The sequence below is a fragment of the Gallinula chloropus genome (genome assembly GCF_964237585.1).
Source record: "Gallinula chloropus genome assembly, chromosome: 1".
Taxonomy (NCBI): domain Eukaryota; kingdom Metazoa; phylum Chordata; class Aves; order Gruiformes; family Rallidae; genus Gallinula; species Gallinula chloropus.
The window spans coordinates 143,584,648-143,612,460 of NC_140085.1; the positions used below are offsets into that span (position 1 = coordinate 143,584,648).

The 27,813-nt window shown below is 40.1% G+C and overlaps 1 protein-coding gene across 1 annotated transcript; it reads right to left on the minus strand.

Moving 5' to 3' along the window:
* Positions 1-2,234: 2,234 nt before the first annotated feature.
* TSGA10 (testis specific 10) lies at positions 2,235-27,667 on the minus strand (the record flags this gene model as incomplete). Its single annotated transcript, XM_084274191.1, has 15 exons — positions 27,648-27,667; positions 27,261-27,416; positions 26,771-26,944; positions 26,532-26,609; positions 23,900-24,051; positions 22,385-22,500; positions 20,742-20,896; positions 19,147-19,202; positions 18,757-18,925; positions 16,638-16,748; positions 16,001-16,186; positions 11,125-11,321; positions 10,677-10,787; positions 8,429-8,563; positions 2,235-2,259 (listed from the first exon to the last, which is right to left on the minus strand). The coding sequence occupies exons 2-15, from the start codon at positions 27,354-27,356 to the stop codon at positions 2,235-2,237; spliced, it is 1,761 nt and encodes a 586-aa protein (XP_084130317.1). The 5' UTR covers positions 27,357-27,416; positions 27,648-27,667.
* Positions 27,668-27,813: the final 146 nt, after the last annotated feature.

Genomic DNA, 27,813 nt, shown 5'->3' on the forward strand with positions numbered 1-27,813 from the left:
GTATGTCCACTCCCCAAAAGATTTCATCTATGTTTATCTAATCTCTCGTTCTCATTTTCTAAACGATGGGGTATTAGTTTTATAGACTAAGATGGCATTTCTCCAACCTTCTTGTCATCATCTTCTAAAAAAAATCAATACAACAATATGATTGCAAACCAACAAACCACATCCTCATTTTCTGGGATGAAGAGATGATCATCTTCTCTCATCTGGGAGAAGTCTGCAGCATGCCTTCTAATAGCCGCATGATGTGGAAAAGGTTACTATCATTAGGTGTGATCCTACAGCCTTTGTAACTTGTGAGCTGTCCCATTAACACTGGTGGCTGCTCAAATGACTTCCGTAGCTGTCCCCTTGTCCCCCAAATAAAGAATGAAGAACCAGGACCTATGAGTCAAAATCAGGTCACATGTACCTGATTTTGTTGCTTTATGGAAGATAATCCTGGAATTTCTGTTACAGGTATATATTCACATTTTAATTTATTTTTAAAAAACATCATTTATCAAAATACTTTTACAGACTTTTTTAAGCTGCTGGTTCCTAAAAAGCAACATAGACTCCTACCCACAGCTCATACCAGGGGGCTTGTGGAGTCTCCTTCTCTAGAGATATTCAAGACCCATCTGGACGCCGACCTGTGCAACCTGTTCTAGGGCACCTGCTTTGGCAGGGGGGTTGGACTCAATGATCTCTTGAGGTCCCTTCCAACCCCTACGATTCTGTGATACCAACAGGATTCAAAAGGCAGTTAGGAGCACTGGTGTGGGTGATGCTGTCTTTAACCATTGCTCCAATACGGATGTTCATGTGTCGCAGCCGGGCTATCGCAAACCAAATTCATAGGAAGGAACATATGTGCAAGTTGTGTGTTTAAACCATTACCATGACTGACTTGCCTTCGCTTTAAAAACGAAACCAGAGACCTTTTTTTACAATTCTTTTATGAAAACAGCAAGAAGGATGAATGTATTTTTTTAAAAGTATAATTTAAATGAATTAAACAGGAATTACTTCTCAATTTCCAAATACAGAAGTATAGATTTCCCAGATGATTCACAGGAGAGAATTTTACATTTTCTCTTGCATTGAACGTGTGAGAATATAGAACACAGACAAATGTTATGACATAAAGTGCCAACATTCTGCGCGAGTTTAAGTGCCAGTAACTATCACCAAACAGTACTTACTAGAAATAAAGAACTCTAAGTAGAAGCTTCATGCAGTTTTAACAGAATTCTTCGAAGCTGAACACACCTCTGGTATGCATGGAAACATACCATAAAAGACATGTCTTCATAGATGGATATCAAAACACTGGTATCTGCTGGCATTATTTGCACGTGGGGGAGCCAAGGGGCAGGTGCCATTCTCTTCTCTTTGGTGACCAGTTATAGAACCTGAGGGAACAGCATGAAACTGTGACAGGAGAGGTTTAGGTTTAGGTTGGAAGAGGTTCTTTACTGAGGGGGTGGTTGGGCACTGGCACAGGCTCCTCAGGGAAGGGATCACAGCACCCAGCCTGGCTGGGTTCAAGAAGCGTCTGGACGATGCAGTTGGTCACACGCTCTGACTTGGCCCTGTGTGGAGCCAGGAGCTGGACTCGATGATCCTTACGGGTCCCTTCCCACTCAGGAGATTCTGTGATTCTATGTTTATTATCTTATTATCCAAATTGGTAAGTCAGGTTTGAAGGCAGTGCGGGGGGTGGGGGGAACAACCCAAACTCTTCCTATCTTGAGATGGCACAGCATTCTCTCAAGCCTAATACTCACACAATTCAGCAAAACCACATCCAAATAACACCTGAATTTGTAACACATGAATTCATAACACCTGAATATAGACACATTTTTCCCCCGATAAAGTTTCATGTTGTTACTTTCTTTCCCTTTTTTTCTAGTTGTATTGATAACCCTTTAAAAGTCTGCACACTCTTAAAATAAAAGCACACTGCCAGTAAAGTCGATGGAACTTGTGGGGGTTTTTTTTGTTTACTGAGAAGATGGCCCATTTCACACAATAATACTAAGAGCTGGGAGAAAGAGGTGCCCAGACTGATTTCTTCCCACTGAACATCATTAAGAGTGATGAAAAGCCGGTGCAAGTATTTGTGAAATAGATTTAATGAAATTTAGCATTCAGCAGGGAAAAATGATAATGAAATGAGCATTAAACTTTAACTCTCCAGATGGTGTTCAGAGTCTTCACAAGCCATTGTGAATAGAACATTACAAGCCCTTGAAACAAGAATTCCTAGAAAGAAAAATAGAAGAAATCTAATTTGTGTCATGTTCAATCATTACAGAAATACATTCTAATGTTTCCATGTGTGAAATTTTAAGGTTTTGATTCTGAAAGCACTTTGAAAAGCCTCCCGAGTCTCTTCAACAGTCCATCCAGATCATTTGAAGCATTAGATTTTATCGTACAAAAGTGCTCTTTAAGGTGAAAGGCAAGCTTTGTACTCCTATCACTTAAGGAAATGAGACAGACGAGGTCTTTCCCACTAGGTCTGTAAGACAAACTACCAGGCACATCCTTTTCACTTCACTAAAAGGAGGAGTCTCATGCAGTAAAGATGGAGAAAGATGGAGGAACGAGTTCCTGTCCAGTTTACTTCTGATATCACATCCTCAGTTAAATAAGAAGGTAACTGCCTGTCTCATCTCCCGTCACAGTCTGCTAAAATAGCACCAAAACACTGGAGGAAGATGGGCATTAATGGTGATTCCAGCACAGCTATCTCGTTATACTTCATATACTGCAGTCTGACATCAGCTGTGAAAGAAGCCTGGCTACCAATTAGTAGCTGCTTATACAATATCTTTTTTTCAATCACTGGTAACTTGTCGTCAAGCAATTGGAAAATGAGATTGCACCTTTTGGTAGCCTGTAGTATTCTGCTTTAAATCCAACAGGAACTTACACCTAGGTCCTATTTCGTCAGTTTCCCAGATGCCTATTTTAAAAGTCTTAATTCTGTTATTCTGCAGATGTTTATGCCCAAATATTTGCATTCGTCATCCTGCTTTACTCTCAGGCCTCATTTTACATAGTATTTTCTTTCGTTCTGGTGTCCATGAGTTTGTCTGAATCTTTCTAGAGTTAGCTGGGAGAGAAATGACTCCATAGTCCATAAATATTTCACAGATTTCTACTATTCCATCTTTTTCTTGATACATACTCTTAAGTTCTTGACATAAAATTTATCAAGACCTTTAGTATGTGACCTTCAGTATATGATCTTTTTGGCATCACAGCGACTTGGTGGGATGGCTCCTTTGACTGGAGTGTTGGGATGGAAAGGACACAGGCTCTTTAGGAAGGGCAGGCTGGGCAGACGAAGAGGGGGTGTCACTGTCCATGTCAGTGACCAGCTGGAGTGCATGGAGCTGCGCCTGGGGATGGATGAGGACCCAACTGAGAAATTTACTAGTCAGGATTAAAGGAAGCACGGGAACAGGGGACACTACAATGGGCCTCCTACAGGCCATCCAACCAGGAAGACTGAGTAGATGAGGCCCTCTGCTGACAGATAGGAGCAGCGTCAAGTTCACAAGCCCTAGTCCTCTTGGCGAGCTTAAACTACGCTGTATCTACGGAGGGACAACACAGCAAGGTATAAGCAACCCACGAAGTTCCTGGAATGCATTTATGCTGGTTTGACCCCGGCTGGAGGCCTGACACCCACCAAAGCCACTCTATCACTCCCCTTTTCAACTGGACGGGGGAGAAAATATCTATTATATATCTCGGCTTAGGAGTCGAGATAAGGACAGGGATAGTTCATTCCACAATCAGCGTCACGGGCAAAACAGACTCAGCACAGAATAAAGGAAAGAAACTCTCTAATTTATTACACTGCACACACAGTGACACCAGAGTCAGGTAATGAGAAGGGGAACCAGATCTTAAAGCACCTCCCCCCAGCCCTCCCTTCTTAGCAGGATTCACTTTAGTCATGATTTCGCTCCCTTCTTCCCCCCAGTGTGGCACGGGGAGGGGCAGGGAATGGGGAAATGGGGGTTTCAGTCAGTTCCTCACGAGCTGTTTTCCTTCTTAGCCGGGGAGTCGGGGGGGGGGGGGGGGCGTGGGTTGAGACGGGAGACAAGACAGGGGAGACAGTTCTCCATGAACTTCTCCAACATGAGTCCTTTACCACACGACTTCAGCTCTTCACCAGCTGCCCCAGTGTGGGTCACTGCTATGGGCTGCAGTCATAAATCACAGAATGTCTCTCAGTCTCTCAGGCCCAGATTACTCCAGCCTGGACCTCCACAGGGTCACAAGCTCCCCCCACCCTCAGCAAACCTGCTCCAGTGCAGATCTCTCTTGCTCATCTTTGTGTCTCTCCACAGGATGCAAGTGCTCCAACGTAAGTCACAGCATCCTCTATACGTTTCCACCTGCCCCAGTGTGGGGTCTTGGCCTTTTCCATGGGATGTGGGGGGACACCTGCCCCACCATGGGTTTCTCCAGGGGCTGCAGGAGCATCTTTCTCTCCAGCACCTGGGGCGCCTTCTCCCTGCTTCTTCCCTGGCCTTGGTGCCTGCACAGTTCCGTACATTGTCTCACTCTTCTCTGGTGGCAAAAAGCAGCTGCTTGTGTATTTTTTTCCCTCCTAAATGTGAGGCGCTGTGACTGTCCCTGATGGGCTCGGCCTTAGTCAGCAATGAGCTGACCTTGAGCTGGCTGGTGTTTGCTCTTTTGGGCCTGCAGAGACCTTCTGGCTGCTGCTTACAGAAGCCACCCCTGCAGCACCCCTCCTCCTCCACCAAAACCCAGCCACACAAAAGCACAACAGCATCGATGGTAACTTCCTTCTCCAAGCGACAGAGGGGGCAACAAGGAGGGGTGCTATGCTGAACCTTGTTCTCACCAGCAAGGCTGCAGCGACCATGAAACAGTGGAGTTCAAGATCCTCAGGGCAGTGAGGAGGCTGCACAACAAGCTCGCTGCCCTGGACTTCAGGAGAGCGGACTTTGGTCTCTTCAGGAACCTGCTTGCTAGAGTACCATGGGGCAAAGTCCTGGAGGGAAGAGGGGCCCAAGACAGGTGGCTGATACCCAAGGATCATCTCCTCCAGTCTGAGGAGCGATGCATCACAACAAAGAGGAAGTCTGGCAAAAATACAGAGAGGCCTGCATGGATGAGCAAAGAACTCTTGGGCAAACTCAGACACAGAAAGGAAGCCTCTAGAGGGTGGGGGCAGGGCAGGCAGCCTGAGAGGAATTCAGAGATACTGTCCAAGTAGCCAAGGAGGCTAAGTTACACCCCTCAAGGACTTACATGGTTCTTGTTCCTGAATGAACGTTCTTGGTCTTCTGCTCAGACACCACTGGGAGAAGAAGTTCTCAAGAGATCGTTCAGGTGGTCATAAGCCCCTTCCTCAAATGAACTCTGTATGACCTCTGGCCATACATAGTGATCAGAGCCACTCACCAGTCCCCCGTGCTCCCTGCATACCAGCTCCTCAGATGTGACTCCCCATGCTGTGCAGACCATAACTGTTTCCCACCACAATGTTTGAGACATTAACCCTTTCAGGCTCTCACAAGCAGGTAAGCCACTCTCCATCATATTTGAGAAGTTGTGGAAGTCCAGTGAAGTTCCCACTGACTGGGAAAGGGCAAACATAACCCCCATTTTTAAAACAGGACAAAAAGAAGACTGTGGGAACTGTAGACTGGTCAGTCTCACTTCTGTGCCCAGGAAGATCATGGAGCAGATTCTCCTGGAAACCATGCTCCGGCACATTGAAAATAAGTGATTGGTCACAGCCAACATGGCTTCACAAAAGGGCAAACCATGCCTACCAAATCTGGTGGCCTTCTGTGTTGGGGTTACAGTGCTGGTGGATAAGGGAAGAGTGACAGACACCATCTACCTGGATTTGTGCAAAACATTTGACACTGTCCTGCACAACATCCTTGTCTCTAAATTAGAGAGAGATGGATTTCGTGGACAGACCATTCAGTGAATAATTCTTCCCTGTGATCGTGGTGAGACCCTGGCCCAGGTTGCCCAGAGAAGCTGTGGCTGCCCCCTCCCTGGCAGTGTTCAAGGCCAGGTTGGATGGGTCTTTGGGCAAGCCGGTCTGGTGGAGGGTGTCCCTGCCAATGGCAGGAGTGTGGAACTAGATGATCTTTGAGGCCCCTTCCAACCCAAACCTGTCTGTGATTCTATGCTATTTTGGACATTAGACCATTCACCAAAACATAGGTAAATGAAATGTAAATCAGTTATACAAAGCAGATCCAGATGCAGATCTCTGTTCATCTCAGGAGAGCCATATCCAACAGGCTGTTTTATTCATTATTATCATGACACTCACAAACCTGGTAGATTCTTTCCAGTTAAACTTTTAAAACATAGCACAGACTGCCACAGTTTTTGTTTTTATTGCAGCTTTGTTTTTGGGTTTTTTTAATGAAAACAATGCCAAACAATTTAGTACAAAAAGGCAGTAAGTCTGAAGCAAGCCTAGCTCTTCCCACTTAGCAAAAAATGTGTAGCAAGGAGCTGAATGAAGAAAAATGTTGTAAATTGTATCAGTCTCTTGAGTACTCAAAAATGGCAAACAATTAAGCGGGGGTGGGGGGAAGAGTTTATGTGCCCTCAAAAGCTAAATTGATTTAGCTTAAACCAGCTGAAGATTTTGAGCTTAAGAAAGTTTTTATACCTGACTCACATATTCAATCTTTAGTTTTTACTTAAACTCATTGTTCCTTAGGAATATGCAAAAGCAGATCATGCCACATGAGGCAAAAGCCAGGAAAAAAACAACCAAAAAACAAAAAATAGAAGCCTACAAAACCCAAAAAGCAAACAAGAAAAGAGTTGGAGTCATAATCTAGTTTGTAGAAGATTCGTCTTGATTTTGGCACTTAGCCAGAAGTTGTTAATTAAAAAGGAATTCTATCACCCTGAGAAGAGAGCGATACAAATAGAAAACCCACCGTTATCATTATTATCAGTGTGGTGACTCCTGGAATTGATCCCTCTTTTCTTTATATGGTATCAAAAATAGAAGAAACTGTTCTGGTAATTAAATTACCCCATTGCAAATGATGCAATGCTTATTTCAAGAAATTGAAGATCTACACTGTACTCTGATGAGGGAGGAGTAAACACAGCTCTGTCAGGGGAATGGAGACCGCCCGCACTTGCTATCAAGGACTGGCAATAGGTACAAAAGTCACTGGCTTGCACAGCTGTGTTTTGCTTCCAAAGGTACCAGAACCAGCTCACTGACATGAGGAAACCTGCCTCATGCTCTTGGGACATATGATAACAACGATTAATCAAGTGTCAAAGGTAATAATCTCATTTACAAGGTTGTCCTTGTTTCTGGTGGGGATAGGAGATAATTTTCACCAGAAGCTGGGAGGGGACACAGCCAGGACAGGTGGCCCAAACTCAACAAAGGGGTATTCCACACCACAGGACCCCAGAGGGGATGCTGCTCTGGATGAGCTGAGCATCAGGCTCTATGCAGTGAACAAGTTGCATTGTGTATCATCTGCGTTGTGTAGTCTTTAATTAGTATTTTTGTTAGTGTTTTCCTCTTCCTCCTGTTAAACTGTCATTCCCAACCCACAGGTTTTACCTTTCTCTTCCAATTCTTCTCCCCATCTCACTGGGGAAGGAGCAAGCAAGCAGCTGTGTGGCACTGAGCTGCCAGCTGGGGCTAAATCATGACAGAAGTGTTAACAAAATTAATCTTGGAATTACATAACCATCTCAAAAGCAGATATTCCTTCAAGTCATGAATTACAACTTTTTGCCCTTCAACTGGCAATTTCTTTCAATGCACACTGCCAACAGTCTACCCAAAAAGCAAGATGCAACAGGCTACCAGATATGAAGCGAAGCTGAGACTGAAAGCAACAGCAAAGTAGCTGCATATTGTGGAAGCTTCATTTCACTGACTGTTAAAAGGAAAGGTGGGCTTGCTCCTCCTCAGGCTTACAGGTATTTGAAGACTTTGGGAATACATTTATGTTTCTTGTAAAAAATTACTATGTAGGGAGTAAAACCTATTCTGAAAACTTCTAGAAGAAGAAAGGCTTTTATGTAGGAAGCATGAAAATATTTATGTTGACACCTGCACAAAGTGGTGGCAAGTTGAGATTTTCTGTAGCAGTAGTTCTATTGCCATTTTAAGAATTTATGAATCCTGGTGCAAGTAGTTGCCATTAACCATGTGGTTTTGATACAGCTCAGTAAAACAAAACAAAACAAAAAGAGTATCCTCAAAAGACTGTGGTCCTGAATCTTCTTGGAAGAATGTAATTCCATGGAATTCAGTCGATATATCAACAAGAAATACAGAAATATCAACATTCTTTTTTTTAGTTTGCCCTCTTCCCCCCCCCTACCCCATCAGTGTTTGGAACTTAACTGTTGTTGAACCATTTATCCTTCTAGGGACCAGTCTGGAGACCAATCAGGAGATGGATGATAGGAGTGCTCAGGTGATGATGTTCTTAACGTAGAGCTCAATGGATATGAGAGCGCACAATTCTGACGTCGAAGCTCCTCTACAGCACATTCCCTAAACAAACAGTATTTTACAGTAAGACTAAGCACTTTTCAGAAATCAAAGTCATCTCACAGTCACTATCATTATCATCTTTTTTTTCACTTCTTCTATTTAAGATTGCTTTTTAAATATGGAGATGTGGTGCTCATTATGTATTTCTCTGACAGACAGATTAGTGACTCCTCCTGTATGACTCCTTTACTCAGATTTTGTTCCACATATCCCATGTCTCTCTTTTCCCTAGAAGACAGAAGCTAGCCATGGTTGCTGCACATTAAACTCTAAAAATTGTAAATATCTCCAGGGAGCAATAGCCTAATTTTATGGTTATTCACAAGTCTGCAACATAAGGACAATCCCTAAAATCAGTACTATTAATGTAAGAATAATGTTGCTTGTAGTATTCCTGTGCTGGTTTGAGTTGGCAAGGCCAGTGGTCCAGAGTCTACCTAAAGTGCCCTGAAATGGATGGATATTAAAGAGATGCTGCATTCCACAGTGGGAAAGTTGCAGTCATCTAGTCATTTTCACTGCAAGGGGAGACCAGAATCTCAAACCTCTGCTATAATCACATCACTCTGCTTTTTTTAGCCATCTCTTTTACATACCCAAAATAATGCTTGATACTAATATTTTATGCTCAATACATGAAATAGAGAAGTACTGTTGCTTCACAGATAAGAAAACTAAGACACTGATACTGTGTAGATAAACAAACTTATAAAGCAGGGCAGAGACTGTTCTCTGGCCAGATCATGTGAAACAGCTTGTACATATTGCTAAACTCTCTTCATCCCTCCTCTTCTCCACTGCCATCACCCTAAAAACCCAACCAAAAAATCCAACCAAAGCAACAATGGGGATGTTTCACCTGGAGAAGAGGAGGCTGAGGGGAGACCTTACCACCCCCTTACAACTACTTGAAAGGAGGTTGTAGAGAGGTGGGCGATGGTCTCTTCAGCCAGGTGACAGGAGATAGAACAAGGGGAAATGGCACAAAGCTGTGCCAGGGCAGGTTTAGATAGGACATTAGAAAAAAATTTTTTACTGAAAGAGTCATTGTGGCCTGGCACAGGCTGCCCTGGGAGGTGGTTGAGTCACCATCTCTGGATGTGTTTAATAAAAGGGTAGATGAGGTACTTATGGATATGGTTTAGCACAGGATGGGAACGGTTGGACTTGATGATCTTAAAGGTTTGTCTGTTCCAACCTTGAGATTCTGTGAAATACCCAGAGAAAAACACTTGACTTTGGCCATACCGCCATTAGGGATCCATCCCTAGTACCCTCTGTGGCCCTGGCAGTACCTGGGAGAATGTGGATTGGTACAGGCTAAAATCAGTCCAGAGGTTATACCAGCAATTACACTGTATGGACAAGCACACAGTTGTGTGGAGCCCTCAAGTCACTGCTCTGACCCACTTCAGTTCAGCCGGTACAGGTGATACCAAAAGGCATCCATTCACATTGCAGCACTTGAAGTCTGTACATCGCTTCACAGAATCACAGAACTGTAGGGGTTGGAAGGGACCTCCAGAGATCATCAGATCCAACCCCCCTGCCAAAGCAGGTTCCCTAGGACAGGCTGCACAGGTCGGCGTCCAGATGGGTCTTGAATATCTCCAGAGAAGGAGACTCCACAACCCCCCTGGGCAGCCTGGCCCAGGGCTCTGTCACCCTCACTGTGTAAAAGTTCTTCTGCATGTTGGTGCGGAACTTCCTGTGCTCCAGCTTGCAGCCATTGCCCCTTGTCCTGTCCCCACAGACCACTGAAGAGAGGCTGGTCACCTAGACTCTCACTATAAATCAAGACGGGCATCGCTATAACAAGTGAAAGCAGAAGACTGTCTTCAGAAAGTGATCCATCCTGCCCTAAACCAGGGCAGTTTACCTCACTGTCTTGTTCCACTGGCTACAAAGGGAACCTAGACAAGTAATTTAGACAGCATGTGTAGCAGCTACACAGACTGAATTCAGTGACACGAATAGCCTCCAAACACACAGGAGACATACAGCAGAGCAAACCCAAGCTTTGCTGATTATCCTACTAATTACTCTAAGTCTTAGTACTATATTGCATTTCATCCCAACCAAATGCAGGAAGCACGTTAGAAAAAAAACATACACTTGCCTTTCAAAGCGCTCAGTCCCCAGCTGTCTTTTGGTGATAGCCAGTTCCGACTCTAGTTGAGCTGCTCTAGTTCTGAGCTGAGTAAAATCTTGACTCTGCACAGCACTGTAAAGTCCACACACTTTAATTAGACAGCAACTATAATCCTCCAAGTATGTTACCAAATACAGTTATCCAAAATTAAAAGGGCAGCTACACTGTGCAACTGAGATTGAGAAATTTTTTTCGAGTATCTATATAATATTACATATAACACTACATAGAAAAGACTGTTAAAGTATGGCTGAGGAATTAGAAGCAGGGTTTTGTTGTCTTCTGCTATTAAAGTAACCAAGGTAAGCTGTCCATTTGAAAATGCAGCTAGATATAAAACCATCTGTGTGTATATGCACTTAGGAAGGATGAAAAAAACTTTGCAATATTCTCCTGGTCATTTACTCACAGTTTGTTTTCTGTTAAAGAAAGTTGTTCCTTGAGAAACTGAATTTCAGAGTGTCTTTCTTGCTTGTGTGGCTGAACTTCTTTCTCATGATTGGACACAAGCAAAGATTTCAGGTTTTTCATAGAAGCTCTTTCATTTCCCAGTTGTTTTCTCAGCAGCTCCATTTCAGAACAGGATGACTCACACTGTCTCTGCAGCTAAACAAAGATTTTAAAGTTTCAGGTGTCTGTTAAGCTTACTGGCTGTATATTCTGTTGACATTAAAAAACAAACAGGGAAAGGGAAAGGGAAAGGGAAAGGGAAAGGGAAAGGGAAAGGGAAAGGGAAAGGGAAAGGGAAAGGGAAAGGGAAAGGGAAAGGGAAAGGGAAAGGGAAAGGGAAAGGGAAAGGGAAAGGGAAAGGGAAAGGGAAAGGGAAAGGGAAAGGGAAAGGGAAAGGGAAAGGGAAAGGGAAGTCTGGCATCAACAACCAAAATTTGCTCTCATTCCCAGATGGATGATCAGTGTTATATTTGTGCTCAGTCAAAATCCCCTGTCAGATTTATAAATCCACCCAATGTATATATGTGAATATATCTTGATACAAATGACAAAATGCTATGAGATATATGGATCAATGGATACAGACTGCAGACAGAATCATTAAAGAAGGAGGAGGTTTTACATTTTGTCAAGGCAAGAAACTACTGATTATCCATTTGCATGCAGGAAGTGACACCTGGTATAACAAACCAATATCTGCATCTCCAGTAGAGTGAGATTACACTTATTACACAAGAGTAAATCAGGGGGAAAGGAAAAATTAATAAAATCCAAACCCACAGTCTAAACATCTGTATCTCTTGGGGGAACCTAAAAAAGAATAATAGCCATAAAGCTTACTATGTTCCACTGAAGAAGAAACAATGAACATACCTGAGACATAAATATACAGAAAGAAAAAAAATGTCCCAGACACAGCAAGTCAGGAAGATCTGTGTTGAGTCAGCCACAGAGACATGTAAAACTGCCTGTTTTAACCTTACTGTAAGTGGGAAGCTATTTTTCCTTCATCTTTCCATAATGGTACTTTAGTGTGTTTAACTGAGTCTGTCTGGGATATTGCCAATGCTTTTATCTGATTTTTACTCAAACATAGTTTACATTAAACACGCTAATGCTCACCCACAGGTCATGGTAAATCTATGAACTAAGACACCTTAACAAGCATCCCAACCCTTGAGCACATTCCTCAGAATTTTCCGAGGATAACCATTTGTGTGTTCAAAGCAGTAAGATACTGAGTGAACTCAGGTCACAGGCCAACAGGGGAAAAAAACCAAACCCATACCAAACAAAGAAATGAACAAACAAACAAAAAAATAACAAAAAACCCCAACAAAACAACAACAAAAAACCAACCAAACAAAAAAACCACAAAAAAAACCAACCTCAATCCCAACCAACCAAACCCCAAACCATATAAAAGCATTTTTTGCTTTCCAATGCAAAACTCAAATTATTTGGTTTTGCCAAACTAAACTAAAAGGCTTCTTCAGCCTGAAAGATCCAGTTTTCTGCTGTCAATAACAAATCTAGTTCCCTTGCCAATAAACAGGTTTGATATTCTGCTTTTATATTTCAGAACAAAAGAATACTGAAAACTGTGGACAGTATAAGTTATTGGAAAATAAACAATATCATTCAGCATCACATTTAGTTTCCGCTTCTGAACATACATATCCCTGCAATCTAGTCAGGCAGATTTCTCACTGGGACACTTTGTAGAATAAGGGCCCTCTCTGAAGGTTATACATGGCTAGTGAAAGTTTTCCAACTTCAGGCTTTTCTCCAACTCTCACACTGCATTTCTACATTATTCTTTTCAGAAACTGCTGCTGTTCTTCACAGTCTCAGCAAGCCCCTTCACTGACAATCTCACAGAGGGATCCGGGAAGGCTTAGTCATATTAGATCTCAGGAAAGCTCCAGACAAATGTCATATGCTGGAAATCTTCCATATTGAAAACATCATAGAGCATTCCACAGGCGTACAGAAGACATCTCACACACACTTGGCTGGAACAAATAGGCAGCTGCCAAACAGCAGCCTTACCCGTGGCGTATGGAAAAGACATAAAGGCCAAAAGAGAATGCTGGAAGCTTGTAAAGAAAAGAAATTCTCTCAGCTGGAGCAGAGCATGGGCAGGACAGTGACAATCATACTGACAATATCTGAATACCCTAAGTATGTACAAACAATTTTTCAGAGCTTATCCAAGATGAGGTTTTAAACATTTACCTGTCAAACATTAATTGTATGGGTTTTGGGAAAATCAAGATCAACAGACATTGATCTTAAAGCGAAATTAAAGAAAGATTATTAGAGATATTGATAATCCCTCAAACAGTCAAGGTTTTAAAGTCTACACCAAGTTCCTCTGCTAATCAACTACTCCAGCTATTCTGCTTAGGACTAGTTATAAAATCCAAAATCCAAGACATCTTTCAAGAAAGCCACCAGTAAATTTAAGTCCTGAATTTTCAGTATTCACAGTTACACCTTGCAAAGCAGCAAGCTTTTCAAGTAGTATACAGCATCCAACCTCTGAGGGCTAAGCCTCTGAGGAATGCCAAATACACATTCAAAAAATTGAAATACCAATAATCAATGGTGATTGCTTATCATTCTAGATCCTAAAATAGATCCCTTAAGTTTACTATTAACATAAACTTATTTTCTAATCTATTTCATATGTCCTTTTTACCTTCTCTGCTGTGGAAGTTAACTGTGGATTTAATCATTCTTTGACTGCATCTAGTTTAATGCAAAGTTCTCGTGCAGACGTGAGACTTACAAGTATGAGACTCTCTCCCAGTGTATGTTTTGAAGCTCTCCTTCCATTTTCACAGGACACTTGCTTAAGACAGAAATCTGAGACTTGTATGCTGCTTCTGTTATTAAATGTCGCAAAATCCTACAAAAATATCTCCACATAACTGTGGTGAATTTTAAGAAGCAGCAGTCATTTATTGTGGAATAGACTTTAAAGTTATTTCTTTAAGCAATTCCCATGTATAAAAATTACAAGAGTTCTTGCTTCTGACAGCAAATTCAGTGACATTTTAAACCACCCCTAGAATTCTACTCCTTCTGCAGAACTGATAAGGGTCAAAATTCTGCCACGAGCCCCATTCTATTTTCAGAATAGACTTTCTTACTAGAGCAATAAAATGTCTTACAGGCAGATGATCACTGAATGCTGTGACACTGTCAGTCATATTTAGACTGCTGTCACATATAAACTCAGGCACAATGTCATGGTTTAGCCCCAGTTGGCAGCTGAGCACCACAGGCCTGCTCGCCCACCCCTCCCATCCAGGTGGGATGGGGAAGAGAGTCGGAAGAAAATGATAAACCTCATGGGTTGGGGTACAGACAGTTTACTGGGACAGCAGAAGATGAGAAAAGTAACACCAGTGCTTATAAAAGACTATCCAAAGTGGGTGATACACAGTGCAGTTTGCTCACTACTCAGAACCTGATGCCCAGCCTGTGACTGAGCAGAGATCCCTCCGCCCCTGCCAGCCCCCTTTATATCCTCAGTATGGCATTTGGGTCACCTATCCTGGCTGTGTCCCGCCCCCGCTTCTCATGGAAATTAACTCTATCCCTGCCAAAAAACAGGGCACAGGACTAAATGATGACAGGCATCACGCTACAGAGAAGTCCAGCAGCTGCAGCTCTGACTAAATGCATTCAGAATTTTTATGTTTGAAATTAACATAACCTAGGTTTTTCCTTTTTAAAGAAAGCCAGTACTTTACCCAGTGACACTTGTATTTCTGGTCACTTCTAACTACCCAGTTTTCAGTGGGTGGCAGAATGAGCCTGGGAGGTTAGCAAAAGCAAAGGGAGAGACAAATTACTGTGACTTCCCTGAAGGATTTATTAGGAATGAGTTCCAAGTAAATTATTGTAGAGAAAGTACATCACATTAATTCTAGCTCCATCTTGCCTAAAAATTGCACAACAAACACAGGGCACTGCTGAGAACATTAAGATTTTTCAATAGAGAGCTCTGTGGTTTCTATATGTGTCTTACACACAACTGCTGTGAACCTGAATATGACATCTGGAATTTTGACACAATTTATTGACAGAGTTTTCATGAGGAGGCCTGTTTATTCCTATACCTAATAGCAGGCTTGTGAGAAAGGATGGAATCTCTCCCCGTTTCAGGTTTGCTGGACAAACTAGGACCATGTATCTGTTTCACTGTATTTTTTTTTTTTAAAAAAAAAAGCCAAAATCTGCCACACAATCTTCCTGAGCTCTTTTGCTACTGTTATGTTCTCATTTACTTTCTGAACAGCGGCGGGTCAGCTCCTTTTGAGTATCTAACCTGCACAGGTAGCAGAGAAGATCTGCAACAAAAACTAACAACCCAAAACCAGAAGGTCATTTCTACATTTCTAACATATTTCCAAAGCTATGCTGTGCATTTCCCTTTAAATTCTTCAGATTTTCAAGAGGATAAAGGATCTTTGGGCCACCTAAAGCAGTGGTAAGAAGGCTGAAAAGCTGCAAACAAAAAAGCAGGGACAGGAACGTAACAAGTAACAAAGCTCCAGGCGCGTTTCAGGCATCCTGTGGAGCTGTGTGTGACATTGTGCCTTCAGTCATTCCAAACATGAGTGCATTTTATATAACATTTTTTCTTTGAAATATGCTATAAATTGGGGTTTTTTTCCAAGTGTGACTACTAGAATTCTAGACATGTTGTTAAATAAACTCAAACTCCATACAGTTCATTGTAGCATGTATCTCTAAAACAAAAGAACTCGCTTCAAGGAGAATCTTAAGTAGCTGCAGACTTAAAATACTACCACACTTACTTGGTTCATCTCTGTTTCAAGGGACTCAATTTTCTCCTTCAACCTGTGGTTCTCAAACTCCACACCGATCAATGCCAGTCTCACAGAGCTACAATCTGCTTCTGCTTGGTGGCATTTTGCTTCCCAGTTTTCTGCTTGTTCACTGGTTTTGTGGTAATTCTCCAAAAGCTCGCAGTTCTCTCTCTCCTGATACATAAAGCTTGTTTAACAATTTACAATAAGCTTCACAAAACAGAGTTATCTAGACATCTATAGGCATGACAGTGTTTTAGATATTCTCTTTCAATTGAAAACTTTGCCATTTAGCCAAAACATTCAGAGAATTCTCAGGAGCCAGTGTTCAAGTTGGCCGCTTTTTAATGCCCAAAAGACATCTGTTAAAAGTAGCTAAATTAACATTACAAATGTGAGGTATAGCAATATATTGCAAAAGGGTTTTTCTTTTACTATTACTGTATTTCTTAATATTACATATTACCATATGGTAATAAAAACAAGACAGTCACACATTTCTGTATTATTCACTGTCTGAATTCTGACATTTAATAAAGACACATTCTTCCATGGAAATATGGTTAAAATTTCATTTTTAGTTATAACAACAGCTTTTATTAACAGGTTTAATCCGTATACTTACTTTAGACTTCAGTACACCCTTCAGCCTGACAATGTCTCTGTTTGAATCCTGGGCTTTCAACTTCATATCATCAAGCTCATTCTGGTATTTTGATAGATTTTTATATAGTGCCTATAAAGAAAGATTTGTTTCATAAAGCATACTGTTTGCACCTTTGTAAAAACATAGGATTAGTGTATATCTAGCACCTATGACATTATTAACTAGTTATTTAAAATCTATATAAAATCCAAACCGTGTAAATTTGTATAAATTAAATTTCACTCATGTCAAAAGTATTTCCCTTCTTTGATTTACAAGTAATGGTAGATCTTAGGATGAAGAAAAAAGTCAATAGAAAAATTTAGTAGTTAAGAAGAAAAAGACAGATGATACATTGAACAGCTAGGTGGTCATAACAAAATAGCCTGACCCATTTAAGAAGCAGGGCTCAGAGTCAGTTCCCTCTTAAGAGACATGTTACAGTCTCTTAAAAGCCTACATTTGAAAAAGCAGAAGACAGCTGAAAATGGAATTCACTGATGAGCTGGTTATCTCGTCATCAGGAGAAATAGAAATAAAGCCCCATTAGGAGAACACACACAGACACTCCTGTTCCTATTGTGAAAAGACTGTGAACTGATGAGAAAGGTTCTATGAATTTTTCCAGTAAGCCAAACTGAAGAAAATTAAATGGGACTTTAAATACTTTGAAGACCACCTAAATTAATGGAAGAACCAATACATATTACAGAGGCTAATCCATTGAAAAGTAATTGGCCTGGGAGGCTAAGACTTTGTTTTTCTAACTGCTTTTAGAAGCATCCAGGCATTGCAAAGGAAACCACGAAGCTTCTGACATGGCTAGAAGCACCAGGAGGCTGTGCTTTGTACTAGCTCCCCACATCAGTAACGACTGAGTTCTGACAGAAGGTTCACAACAGCGATTCCCTGAAGTAATCTCTTTGGGCCATCCCTGTTTCTAGTGGCACTCACTGCCCACCTTTGGGGGTTAAAGCTACCAGACTTTCCTAGCATACTCAAAGAGGGTGCTTAAAGAGAAGAGATTAAGCGTATTTGAAAGAAGGGTTAGTTAGCATGGGAGTTGTTTCACCTAATTTTTGCAGAGTGGAATTAGGCACCTGATCTGATCTAGCTAGCTCCACTTCCTCAGTAATAAAGGGAGAAAGACAGGTAAAATGAAACTTTAAAAACTGGGATGGGATGAATGTCCTTCTGGAGGACTTTTCTTCATGTAACAAGGGAGTATTAATGCCTGAAAACTTTTATACAGCTAAAATCAGAGGAAGTTAATCTGCTCTTTCAAAACTGGGTAACACTTCTACAGGCAGAGAAAGCCAAGTGAGCAGAAATTTTTTCAAAGTCAAAGGTATCCTAAGAGTAAAATAAGTGGAAAGAAGAAAGAACAAGCACTAGAAACCTAAATCAAAGCAAGTAGCTGAACAAAAAGGAAAAATAAAAAACCCAGAGCATGATTCTGTTATGGACTATTACAGGTATTAGGCTTAATTTCTAGCTGCTTGGAAAATATATTGATGCAAGAACATCGTGTTTTCATAAAACGACGCTTCAAAGTATTTTCACTACGTTCATTAGTAACTGCACACAAATAAGTAAGTGTAGATAACATAAAGTTGGATTGTAACCAAATATTTCAATTATCTTTTATCCAAAAGCCACTTTAAAGAATGTCAATAAATACAGTACTATTAATAAAATTTTGAACCTTGTTAAAATGTGTACTGTGTTAAATTATTAGCAAGTCAAATTCATAAGCTTGTGTTTGGGGCCAGTCACAGCACTAAGAAATACCTGCTGCCTCCTTTTTAGCACTTTCCCATATAAGCAACAGTTAGAACTGCCACAGTATTTTTTACATGAAGATCAGAAAAAGAACACAAATTAGTTCCTCCCTCAGATAAACACCCCAAACCATTGCATAAGAACAGCTAATCCTCTTTATAGAATTAAGCTGAGCAACAAGAGGAAAATCAGTTTGAAAAATTAGCTTAAAAATTAGTTTGCAGATTTACTTTATATAAGGCCCCAACAATTCTATAGAGTACTTGAAAAATACACATTTTTCCTTTTTATCCAAGGGTTCTCTGCACAAATATACCTGATTTTCTTGCTTGATATTAGAAAGTTGCTCTTGTAACCTGTCATTCTCCTGAGCTAATGCTTCTCTGTTCTTGTTAGTCTGTGCAAGTTCTTTGTTGGTTTCTTGTAGCTGTTGCTGCAAAGTGGTGATGTCTTTCTCACGGATACAGAGCGCTTCAGCAGATTTTCTATGTGGCAAACAACAAATACTTCAGGTATGACAATACTGCCCAACTCAATACAAATGACAACTTTTCCAATGTTAAAGTTTGCAAGTCACAAGACAAAATAAAACTTTAATATTTAATAGAGTAAAAAAATGTACATTAATGCATCCTGTGATTCCATTTTTGAGTTAATGTTATAAATTAATCAAAATTTAATAACAATCTTGACATTTTATCCTTACTTTGTGGAACGCTCCAACTCAGTAACCAGAATCTTGAAATCTGAAATTATTTTCTCCTTGAAAAGAAACACAAAATTAAAATAAACCTCCCACCACTGCTCAGTAGGAATGGGAAACAGATCTATAAATTATTTATATTTTCCTTTTATACAGCTAGCTGGTTAATTTAAGTATTTAATGCAGAAGGGATTATGGTTTTCCATCTTGCATCATGTTTAGAGATGAAAACTAATAATCTGATTTGGTAAATAAAGGTACAAATATCTTTGGCAGAACATGATTAATTATTTTTTTTAATCCTTTGTGGTTCTAAAGGTTGCATTTGGCTCACACACCCAAAACTATATCACATCTTCTGTCTAGTAGCTGTCACAGCTTTTTTACAATGAAAAAACTACCAGAGTCTGGTAGTTTGTAACTGATGAAACAAGAATGCTGTCACTATATTTCTATAAAGGAGAAAGCATTAAGTATCTCGCTCTACTCTCTTGTCTTTGGATACAGATATTAAAAGAAACATAGATAAACTAAGGAGATGTCTTTCACAAGACACAAGAGAGGTGAAAGACTCTTGTATCTAAAATGGACATCATTTTACAATTTACAGTTTTTAAAATGCAAAGTCAGTGTTTATGGCAGGATCATGGAGTGGATCCTCCTGGAAACTATGCTCTGGCACATGGAAAATAAGGTCACAGCCAACATGGCTTCACAAAGGGATATCATGCCTAACAAATTTGGTGACCTTCTACAATGTGATTACAACATTGGTGGATAAAGGAAGAGCAACTGTTATCATCTCCCTGAACTTGTGCAAAGCATTTGACACCATACTGCATGACACCCTTGTCTCTAAATTGGAGAGACATGGATTTGATGGATGGACCACTTGGTGGATAAGGAATTGGCTGGATAGTTGCACTGAAAAGTTATGTCAAATGGAGATCTTTGACAAGTGGGGTACCTCAGGTGTTAGCATTGGGATCAGCACTGTTCAACATCATTGTCAGCAACATGAACAGTGGGACTGAGTGCATTCTCAGCAAGCTTGATGACAACACCAAGCTGTGTGGGTCAGTTGACATGCTGGAGGGAAGGGATGCCATCCAGAGGGATCTCGACAGATTGGCACACACAAACATCTGAAGTTCAACAGGGCCAAGTACAAGATCCTGCACATGGGTCAGCAAATGTTTACAAGGGCTTGTGGTGATAGGAAAAGGAGCAATTGATTTAAACTAAAAGAGAGTAGATTTAGATTAGATGTTAGAAAGAAATTCTTTACTATGAGGGTGGTGAGGGCCTGGAACTGTTTTCCTAGCGAAGCTGTGACTGCTCCCTCCCTGGCAGTATTCAAAGCCACGTTGGTTGGGGCTTTGAGCAACCTGGTCTAACGATGGGGATTGGAACAAGATGATCTTTAAGGTCCCTTCCAACCCAAAAGATTCTCTATGAGTTTTATTGTTGCCTTGAAACTGGTGCAGAACTAGGTCAGCACTGGGCACTGTTACAGATACAAACATAAGATAGGAGTACAGACACAACAGATCTTTTTCCCATTTATCTTTTGTGACTATTTACATGTTAGAACATACTTTAATTGACAGCTTTTCCTCCAAAACAGCAAGCTTATCTCTCTCTTCTTCCACACAGTCTTGCAAAGTTGCCTTCTCTTTATCAAGTCGCAAAATTGTTTCTTTCAAAGAGCAGATCTCTTCTTGTTGTACAAGACTTTGTCTTGAAAAGTTATCTGGATACAAGTAGAAGAGTCTCATTTTTATTATTTCAACCCATGTGAAATAAACATTCTTTTGCTACACTTCCAAACCATACAAGAACATGGCAAAACCTCCCCTTCAAGAAAACACTGAAACAAGTACCTTCTCAGAACATAAATAATCCAAATATTTATAGAAGTGTATTCTTCCTTGGATCAAGGACTTGAAATTACTTGACTCAAATCTTTAAACAGCAAATGTTTAGATCATTACAAATAACTTTCTTGGGTATTATAACAATAAAAGCTTAAGCAGAATTACAGTAGATTGAAGCAGTACACAGACTACAGTGTGTAATGACTGATGAAATGAGATTGATTAGCCGTTATCTGAAATCCTTTTTTTATTAAGTGAACTTTACGTAAAAGTGAGCAAAAATACATTTATAAAATTCAACACCACTTAAACATTGCAAAGATAATAATGGGAAAAGCAATCTACTCGCTACAAAATCAAATTCTAAAAGACGTCTCTCCCTAACTTCCTTCAGCTAATAAGGTGCTACTCACTAAATTTACCTTTAAATGGACAGAGAAATCAATTCTTATATAGAATGACAGAACGGTTTTGGTTGAAAACGACCTTTAAGATCATCAAGTCCAACCCTTCACCTAGCACTGACAACTCCAACCACAAAATCATGTCCCTAAGCACTATGTCTACACGTCTTTTTGTACCAGCTAATATTCTTATTCTTCACTTGTCTCCAGGCTCTTTATTAAACTATTCCTACTTATTTCACTAGGATTATTCTCCCTCATCCAAACTGTAATCTCAGTATCTTGTCCTTATTAATACTGCAGTTTAAACCTCTCAACATTCTTCTTTCAGTACGTTCTCTCCCCACACCTACACTATAGTTCCTTTCCTTGGGCATCTTCCACTATTATCCCTGTAATAGTAGCACAGTACAGACAGTCCCTGTTAATTTTGAGGTTCTTTGCCTGGACTTGCCTCACAGTAATGAAAAATCATAGAATATCACAAGCTGGAGGGGACTCATAAGGATCACTGAGTCCTACGCCCTGCTCCTTGCAGGACTACCTAAAACTAAACCATGTGAGTTTGAGTGTCATCCAGACCCTCCTTGAACTCTAACAGGCTTGGTGTCATGACCACTTCCCTGGGGAGCCTGTTCTGGTGACTGACCACCCTCTCAGTGAAGAACCTTTGTCTAATATCCAACCTGTACCTCCTCTGATGCAGCTTCATTGTGACAATGTTCTGCTAATACGTATGTATCTAATGTCACTGAAATTTACTTTCAAGAACTTTCATGATGTAATTTTAAAATGCAAACACCTTCCAATATCGAAAGAAAACAAATGTTGCACTTGAAATGTTAAAGCTGCCAAAAGTATATTTATTTGCATTCAATAATTTTTCTTTCAACTCATGAGGAAAAAAATATGTAATAAATAATTAGCCTATTCAATTTCACTACAGAAACTGTCACTCACCTATTTTTTCATCCAAAAGCATGATTTTCTCCTGGCTAAGTTGCATCTCATGTTTTTTCTTAACAAGGCTTTGCTGAGTGTCTAGAAGAGCCTGTTCTGTCTTTTCATTCAATAAACTGGAAAAGACAAAACATTAAACATGAGATTTCAGAAGTTTATACAGTACATTTTTTCCTTTTTGAAACGTCACAAAAATTGCAACATTTAAGAAAAAGGAAGATTCTTCTGTATATTTTAGATCATTTGGGATATTTTATTAGCATTAACCTTAATCTCTGGATATTAAAGTCTGAATAAAGTAAAGAATCGTAGAAAACTAAGAAGTTCATCACAACATGTAAATATAAAAACTTCTCAAAAATTATTAAAATAAAAATCATCGTTTGGGACATACAGTGGACTGCTTGACCTATTTCAAGTCATATACTCAAATAATGTAGTAATATTAATTATTCTCAAATTGAAACTGAGAGCAACTATCAGCCTGGTTTGGGGAGGAGGGGCAGGGGGGGAAAGATAGTTTAGTAGTAGCACCTAATCTTCAACAACTCAGTTTTTACAGCATTCATAAATCTCCAACTTCTTATAACCCAGCAATAACTCAGGACTGGATTTGCAATGGAGTTCACATTATTTTAGACATCACAATATCCTTAGAAAGGTATTGTGGAGCAGCACAATATTGCACAATCAAAATCTAACAAAAAAACCCTACAAAACCCATGTGTTGAACTACACCAGTCACTTGTAAGGCTATATAGGTTAAGGAGAGCGTTTGCCTAACTGTACTATATTTAAGGAAATACAAGAGGAAAAAGTGGCAGTGTCTTCTCTTGTAGTCTGTTCACTCTGTAGCCTAGTTCAGCCTGTGATCTGGTCCTTCTTATCTCTCCACACAAACTTCACACATGCTTGATGTTCCCCTCCAGTCAGGAAACAATCCTTTTTTCACCTTGCACTCAGTGACCTATGCTGTCTTCCATAAAGGCTTCGACTGAGTCTAGTCCCACTACATGCTTCTGAGCACGGGTAGGAACTCCAGTTGAGCAGCAGGCCATAAACCTTGTACAAGGCTTCAGATTTGTTTCCTCTTACGAAAAAGCTCCAAGACTGAAGTAAGTTTGAACCTAACTACGCATGACACACGTTATTTTATGTGTGTTGTCTTGCCTCTATAAAAACAGCAATAAAAATATTTTTTTAAAATTGATTCATACACAATTCACTAAAAACATCAATACCTGCAGTTTCAATAGAAAGCTCCCAGCTCTAAGTCACAATTAATTTAACTTTTCACTGAAGATGGTTTTCAGGGTATCATAATATCAACAAGCCAAGAACATTTACATATAAATAAGCAATGAGGAAAACAATTTCATTCCAAAAAAGAACGATGTCTTGTAAGAACAACTATCATAAACGTCTTTCCCTTTGAGCTGTATACCCATTATGCAAACCAATGAACATAGGCTTATGTTAGTCATCAAATTAATGCAATTACATACTTTTACTCACCTAAGAGAAACACACTCAGCCTTTTGTCGGCTCAGCTCAGATTCAGAGTCCAGTGTTCTCCTTGCCAATCTTTTCATCTCAATTTCCAGAGAATCGATGGTGTCTTTCATTAGTGCCACTCTGGACATCTGTTCTAACCGTTCACTATCTAACTATAAATATAATTAAATATTACAATATGAAAAAAGCTATTTATACATAGATTTTCTCCTATTAATTCAAATTCTACTCTGCATTTAGCACAAATTTTTTACTGAATGAAAAATATCCAAGAATCTCATTTACTTAGGCCCTGACTCCAAGTCTACTGACGGTAGCTTGCAAAGAGCTGAAATGTGATTTTCACTTCCTTTGAGGGACAATCAATTTCTTGTCTTTCAGATCTCTGGTAACATTTTCATTTGTTAATGTAAATTTTAGGCTGGTAAATATTCCCAAGGGCAAAACCATTTCATATTGATAAAATTAAAAGTTTTCAGTGCAAAATAACATAACAAAAAACATTCATATGAGCGTATGAAGGGCTGAATCTCTGTTTGGGATACAACACTACCAATGATGGATTTAGCCCTCTAAATTTGAGAGGTATGCTGACAACTGGGTACAGAAATTACTGTAAAACATTTGCATAAAGCATTCTATGACCAGGTTACTACCATGAGGGGTTTAGGTCTGGACCTGTAACAAAAACTGGTCCAGAAACTCTTGCAGACACTCTAGCAAAGCTAGGTTGAAATCTCCAGTTCAAAGAAAGTTGCGTTTTGTTATTAAAATGCTGACAGTTCGCATTTGAAGAATCATCCTTTCTAAATTATTTGAAATAGCTCTTTTAAGGTAAAAAAATTCTCACCTCATCCTTCTCATTTACCGACTCTTTCATTACTAATTTCTGTGTTACTATAATCAAAGGTCAGGCTGCTGAAGAGCAAGCCAGTAAGCCTCTGGAAGGCCATAACTTTTTCAATATTAGTTTCATACATTTCATATTTATCTAAGGCCCTCAAAGAGTATCAAATGAGCTCAAGAAATAAGATTTACCTAAACCAGGACTGTTCCAAATACTCACTACACATCATGTGTCAAACATCTGATTAAAGCTAATTTACTACTCAGAGTACTCCGAGTTATTTAAGCCTACAGTGTATTCTTCATCACAGATGGACTCAGTTTAATATTATAATCCTTGGAACTATACTTATAAACTTGGTAGGATTTAAAATGCTGAAGGGGAAAAGGAAAATGAACCAGGTTTTATAACCACAAGATCTAGAAGAAGGATACACTACAGAAATCAATGTTAATCTATTTAAACATCAAGACCTAACAAGACTGTAAAAATATGTAAGACATATCCATTTTAATTACGTTTTCATTTTCTGTTTTAGCACCTTATGTTAGCAAACAGTTGCACACACAAGAAACTTAAACCATATTAAATAGGACTTGACAAAACAATACAGTTACATTTGGCTTTGAAGCATCAGGTCTTAACAATATGCGATTATAAGATAATTCACACTGGCATGGCCTCCAGGTCTCTAGTCTAAACCCCTGCTCAAAGCAGGGCCAGCTCTGAGGTCAGGTTACTCAGGGTTTTGTCCAGCCCAGTCTTGAAAAATCTCCAAGGTCAGAGACTGCTCAGTTGTCCTCATGGGACAAAAGGAAGTATTTTCTTGTATGCAGCCTGAACCCTTCTCATTTCAGCTGATGCCCATTGTTGCTCATCCTTCCACCCTGCACTGCTGTGAAAAGCCTGCTTCTGACTACTTTTCCACCAACCTGCCCTCACAAACAAAGTGTTCCAGCCCCAAGTATCGTGCGTAACCTCCATTAAACGTGCTGTTTCTTGTACTATGGTAGCAAAACTCGATGCAATATTCCAGATGTGGTATAATGAGCACTCAATAAAGGGGAACAATCACTTCCCTTGAGCTAATAGTTGTGTCTTGTTCACACAGTCTAGTACACTCTTGGCCACCTTCACCGCCATGGTCCACTGCTGGCCTGCACACAGCTTGCTGTACTCCAGGGCCTCTAGGGCCTTTTCAGCAGAACTGATCCCAAAGGTATTGGTCACAAACTTAGATTGGTACCAGTAGATCTTCTTCCCAAATTCAGAACTTGGCATTCATCCTTGCTGGAATGCCTAAAATTCCTGTTCTCCATCCTTCTTACCTGTCATCCAGGTAAGAGGTCCCTGCGGATGACAGGTCTGCTCTTCAGTATATCAACAGTTTTCCTGATTTTGGTGTTATCTGCAGATTTTTACGAGCACACGTTCTATTGCATCCCTCAGTAAAGATGTTAAACAGGACAGCCCGCAGAACAAGTCCCTGTGGTGCTCCATGTTAACACTCTCCAGGCCAAATATGCCCTGTTAACTGCTACCTGATAAGAACTGATATATCCAAATAACTTTTTCCCTACCTAGCTGCCCAACCATCCCGACCTGGATACAAGACGACAGTGGGGGTAACAATGTCAAAAGCCTTGCTAGAGTTTTGCTAAATGACATCCACTGCTCTCAGCCTGTTGTTTCCTGACAAAAAGCAGTCAGGTTGGTCCTGCAGGATTAACCATGAACATCACCTGTATTAAACTTACAATTCCATAAGTAAGTATTTCCCCTTACATTCTGGATAGCAGCTTCTAGCTCCTCAATTCTCTGTTCCGAATGAGCCTTTTCATTAAACGCAGTCTCTTGGGAGATCTGTATCAAACAACAACAACAAATCACATATAGAACAAGCCTGAACTCACCACAGACGAGCAATGCAATTAACTCTCAGGATTAGAATAAAAAAATCTTTAGCAATCTTAATTACACTACTAAGTAGCTTAAAATAACCTGGGGGGCGGGCAGAATCAAACCTTTAACTGCTCCCTGAGGCTATCACGTTCTGTAGTCATCCTTCGGAAATCCGACAGTGCTGTATCCCTTTCTGCCTCCACATGTCTCAGCACAGCTTGAGCTTTCACAGGGCTTCTACGTGTCCTGGGGCATTTGATAACTTCCTGACGCAGTCGGGAAATCTCTCCCTGTGCCTGTTTTTAAAAACAGCAGCGTAAGAGAAATAGGAAATAGATAGTACAACACAGTACTGTGGCACATGGCCAGTAACACAGAGCATCCAAGAGACTGAGTAATAGAAAGGACGAAGTAATGATTAGTGTATATATTCTTTGATTCAGGAAAGCATTCTTGACTCAGGACAACACTTACAAACTTCTATTTGACTGACAGACTCTAATCACAGAATTTCCATTGCTTGTTTTCTATTTTTTTTTAAACAAGTACTTTGCCTTCTTTTCTTGCACATCACCTTAAGTTATTTTAATTAATCATACAAACATAAGTTACCTGTTCATAAAGTTTGACAACTTTGTCCCTCTCAGCTGTTAAAACTTTGAAGTTCCCCTGAATTTCTGCCACATGGCGCTCATATTTTTTTAGCATTGTCTTAAGTTCTTCACGTTCTCTCAGTATTTTCAAAACTTCTGGATCAGAACCTGCTCCCTTAAAGAATAAGATGAGACACAAGGTTAAAATAGAGAAGCAGAACTTGCTATGCTTTCTTATTGTATCTGGTTTGAAAAATTCTATGGAAGACGTAAGAAGCCTTCAAGCTTATTAAGCTCAAGACTATATGTATGTATTTTTCTGGTAATTACAGCTTTGGCAGTTTAGCTAAGTAAGCCAACATCTTAAAAAATGCACTCCTCTTCCAAAGTTTTTTCCCAAGCTCACCTGGACGGATGAAAAAAATTTTGACATGCTGCCAGAAGTAGAGGTTCCCTTGGGACTCTCAGATTTTAGTATTTTCACTGTGTGTTCCAGCTTCTTTATCTTGTTCTTCTGGTGTCGGTTTTGAATATACTATTAAAAAATTGAGAGCAAGAGATGCATTAATTTT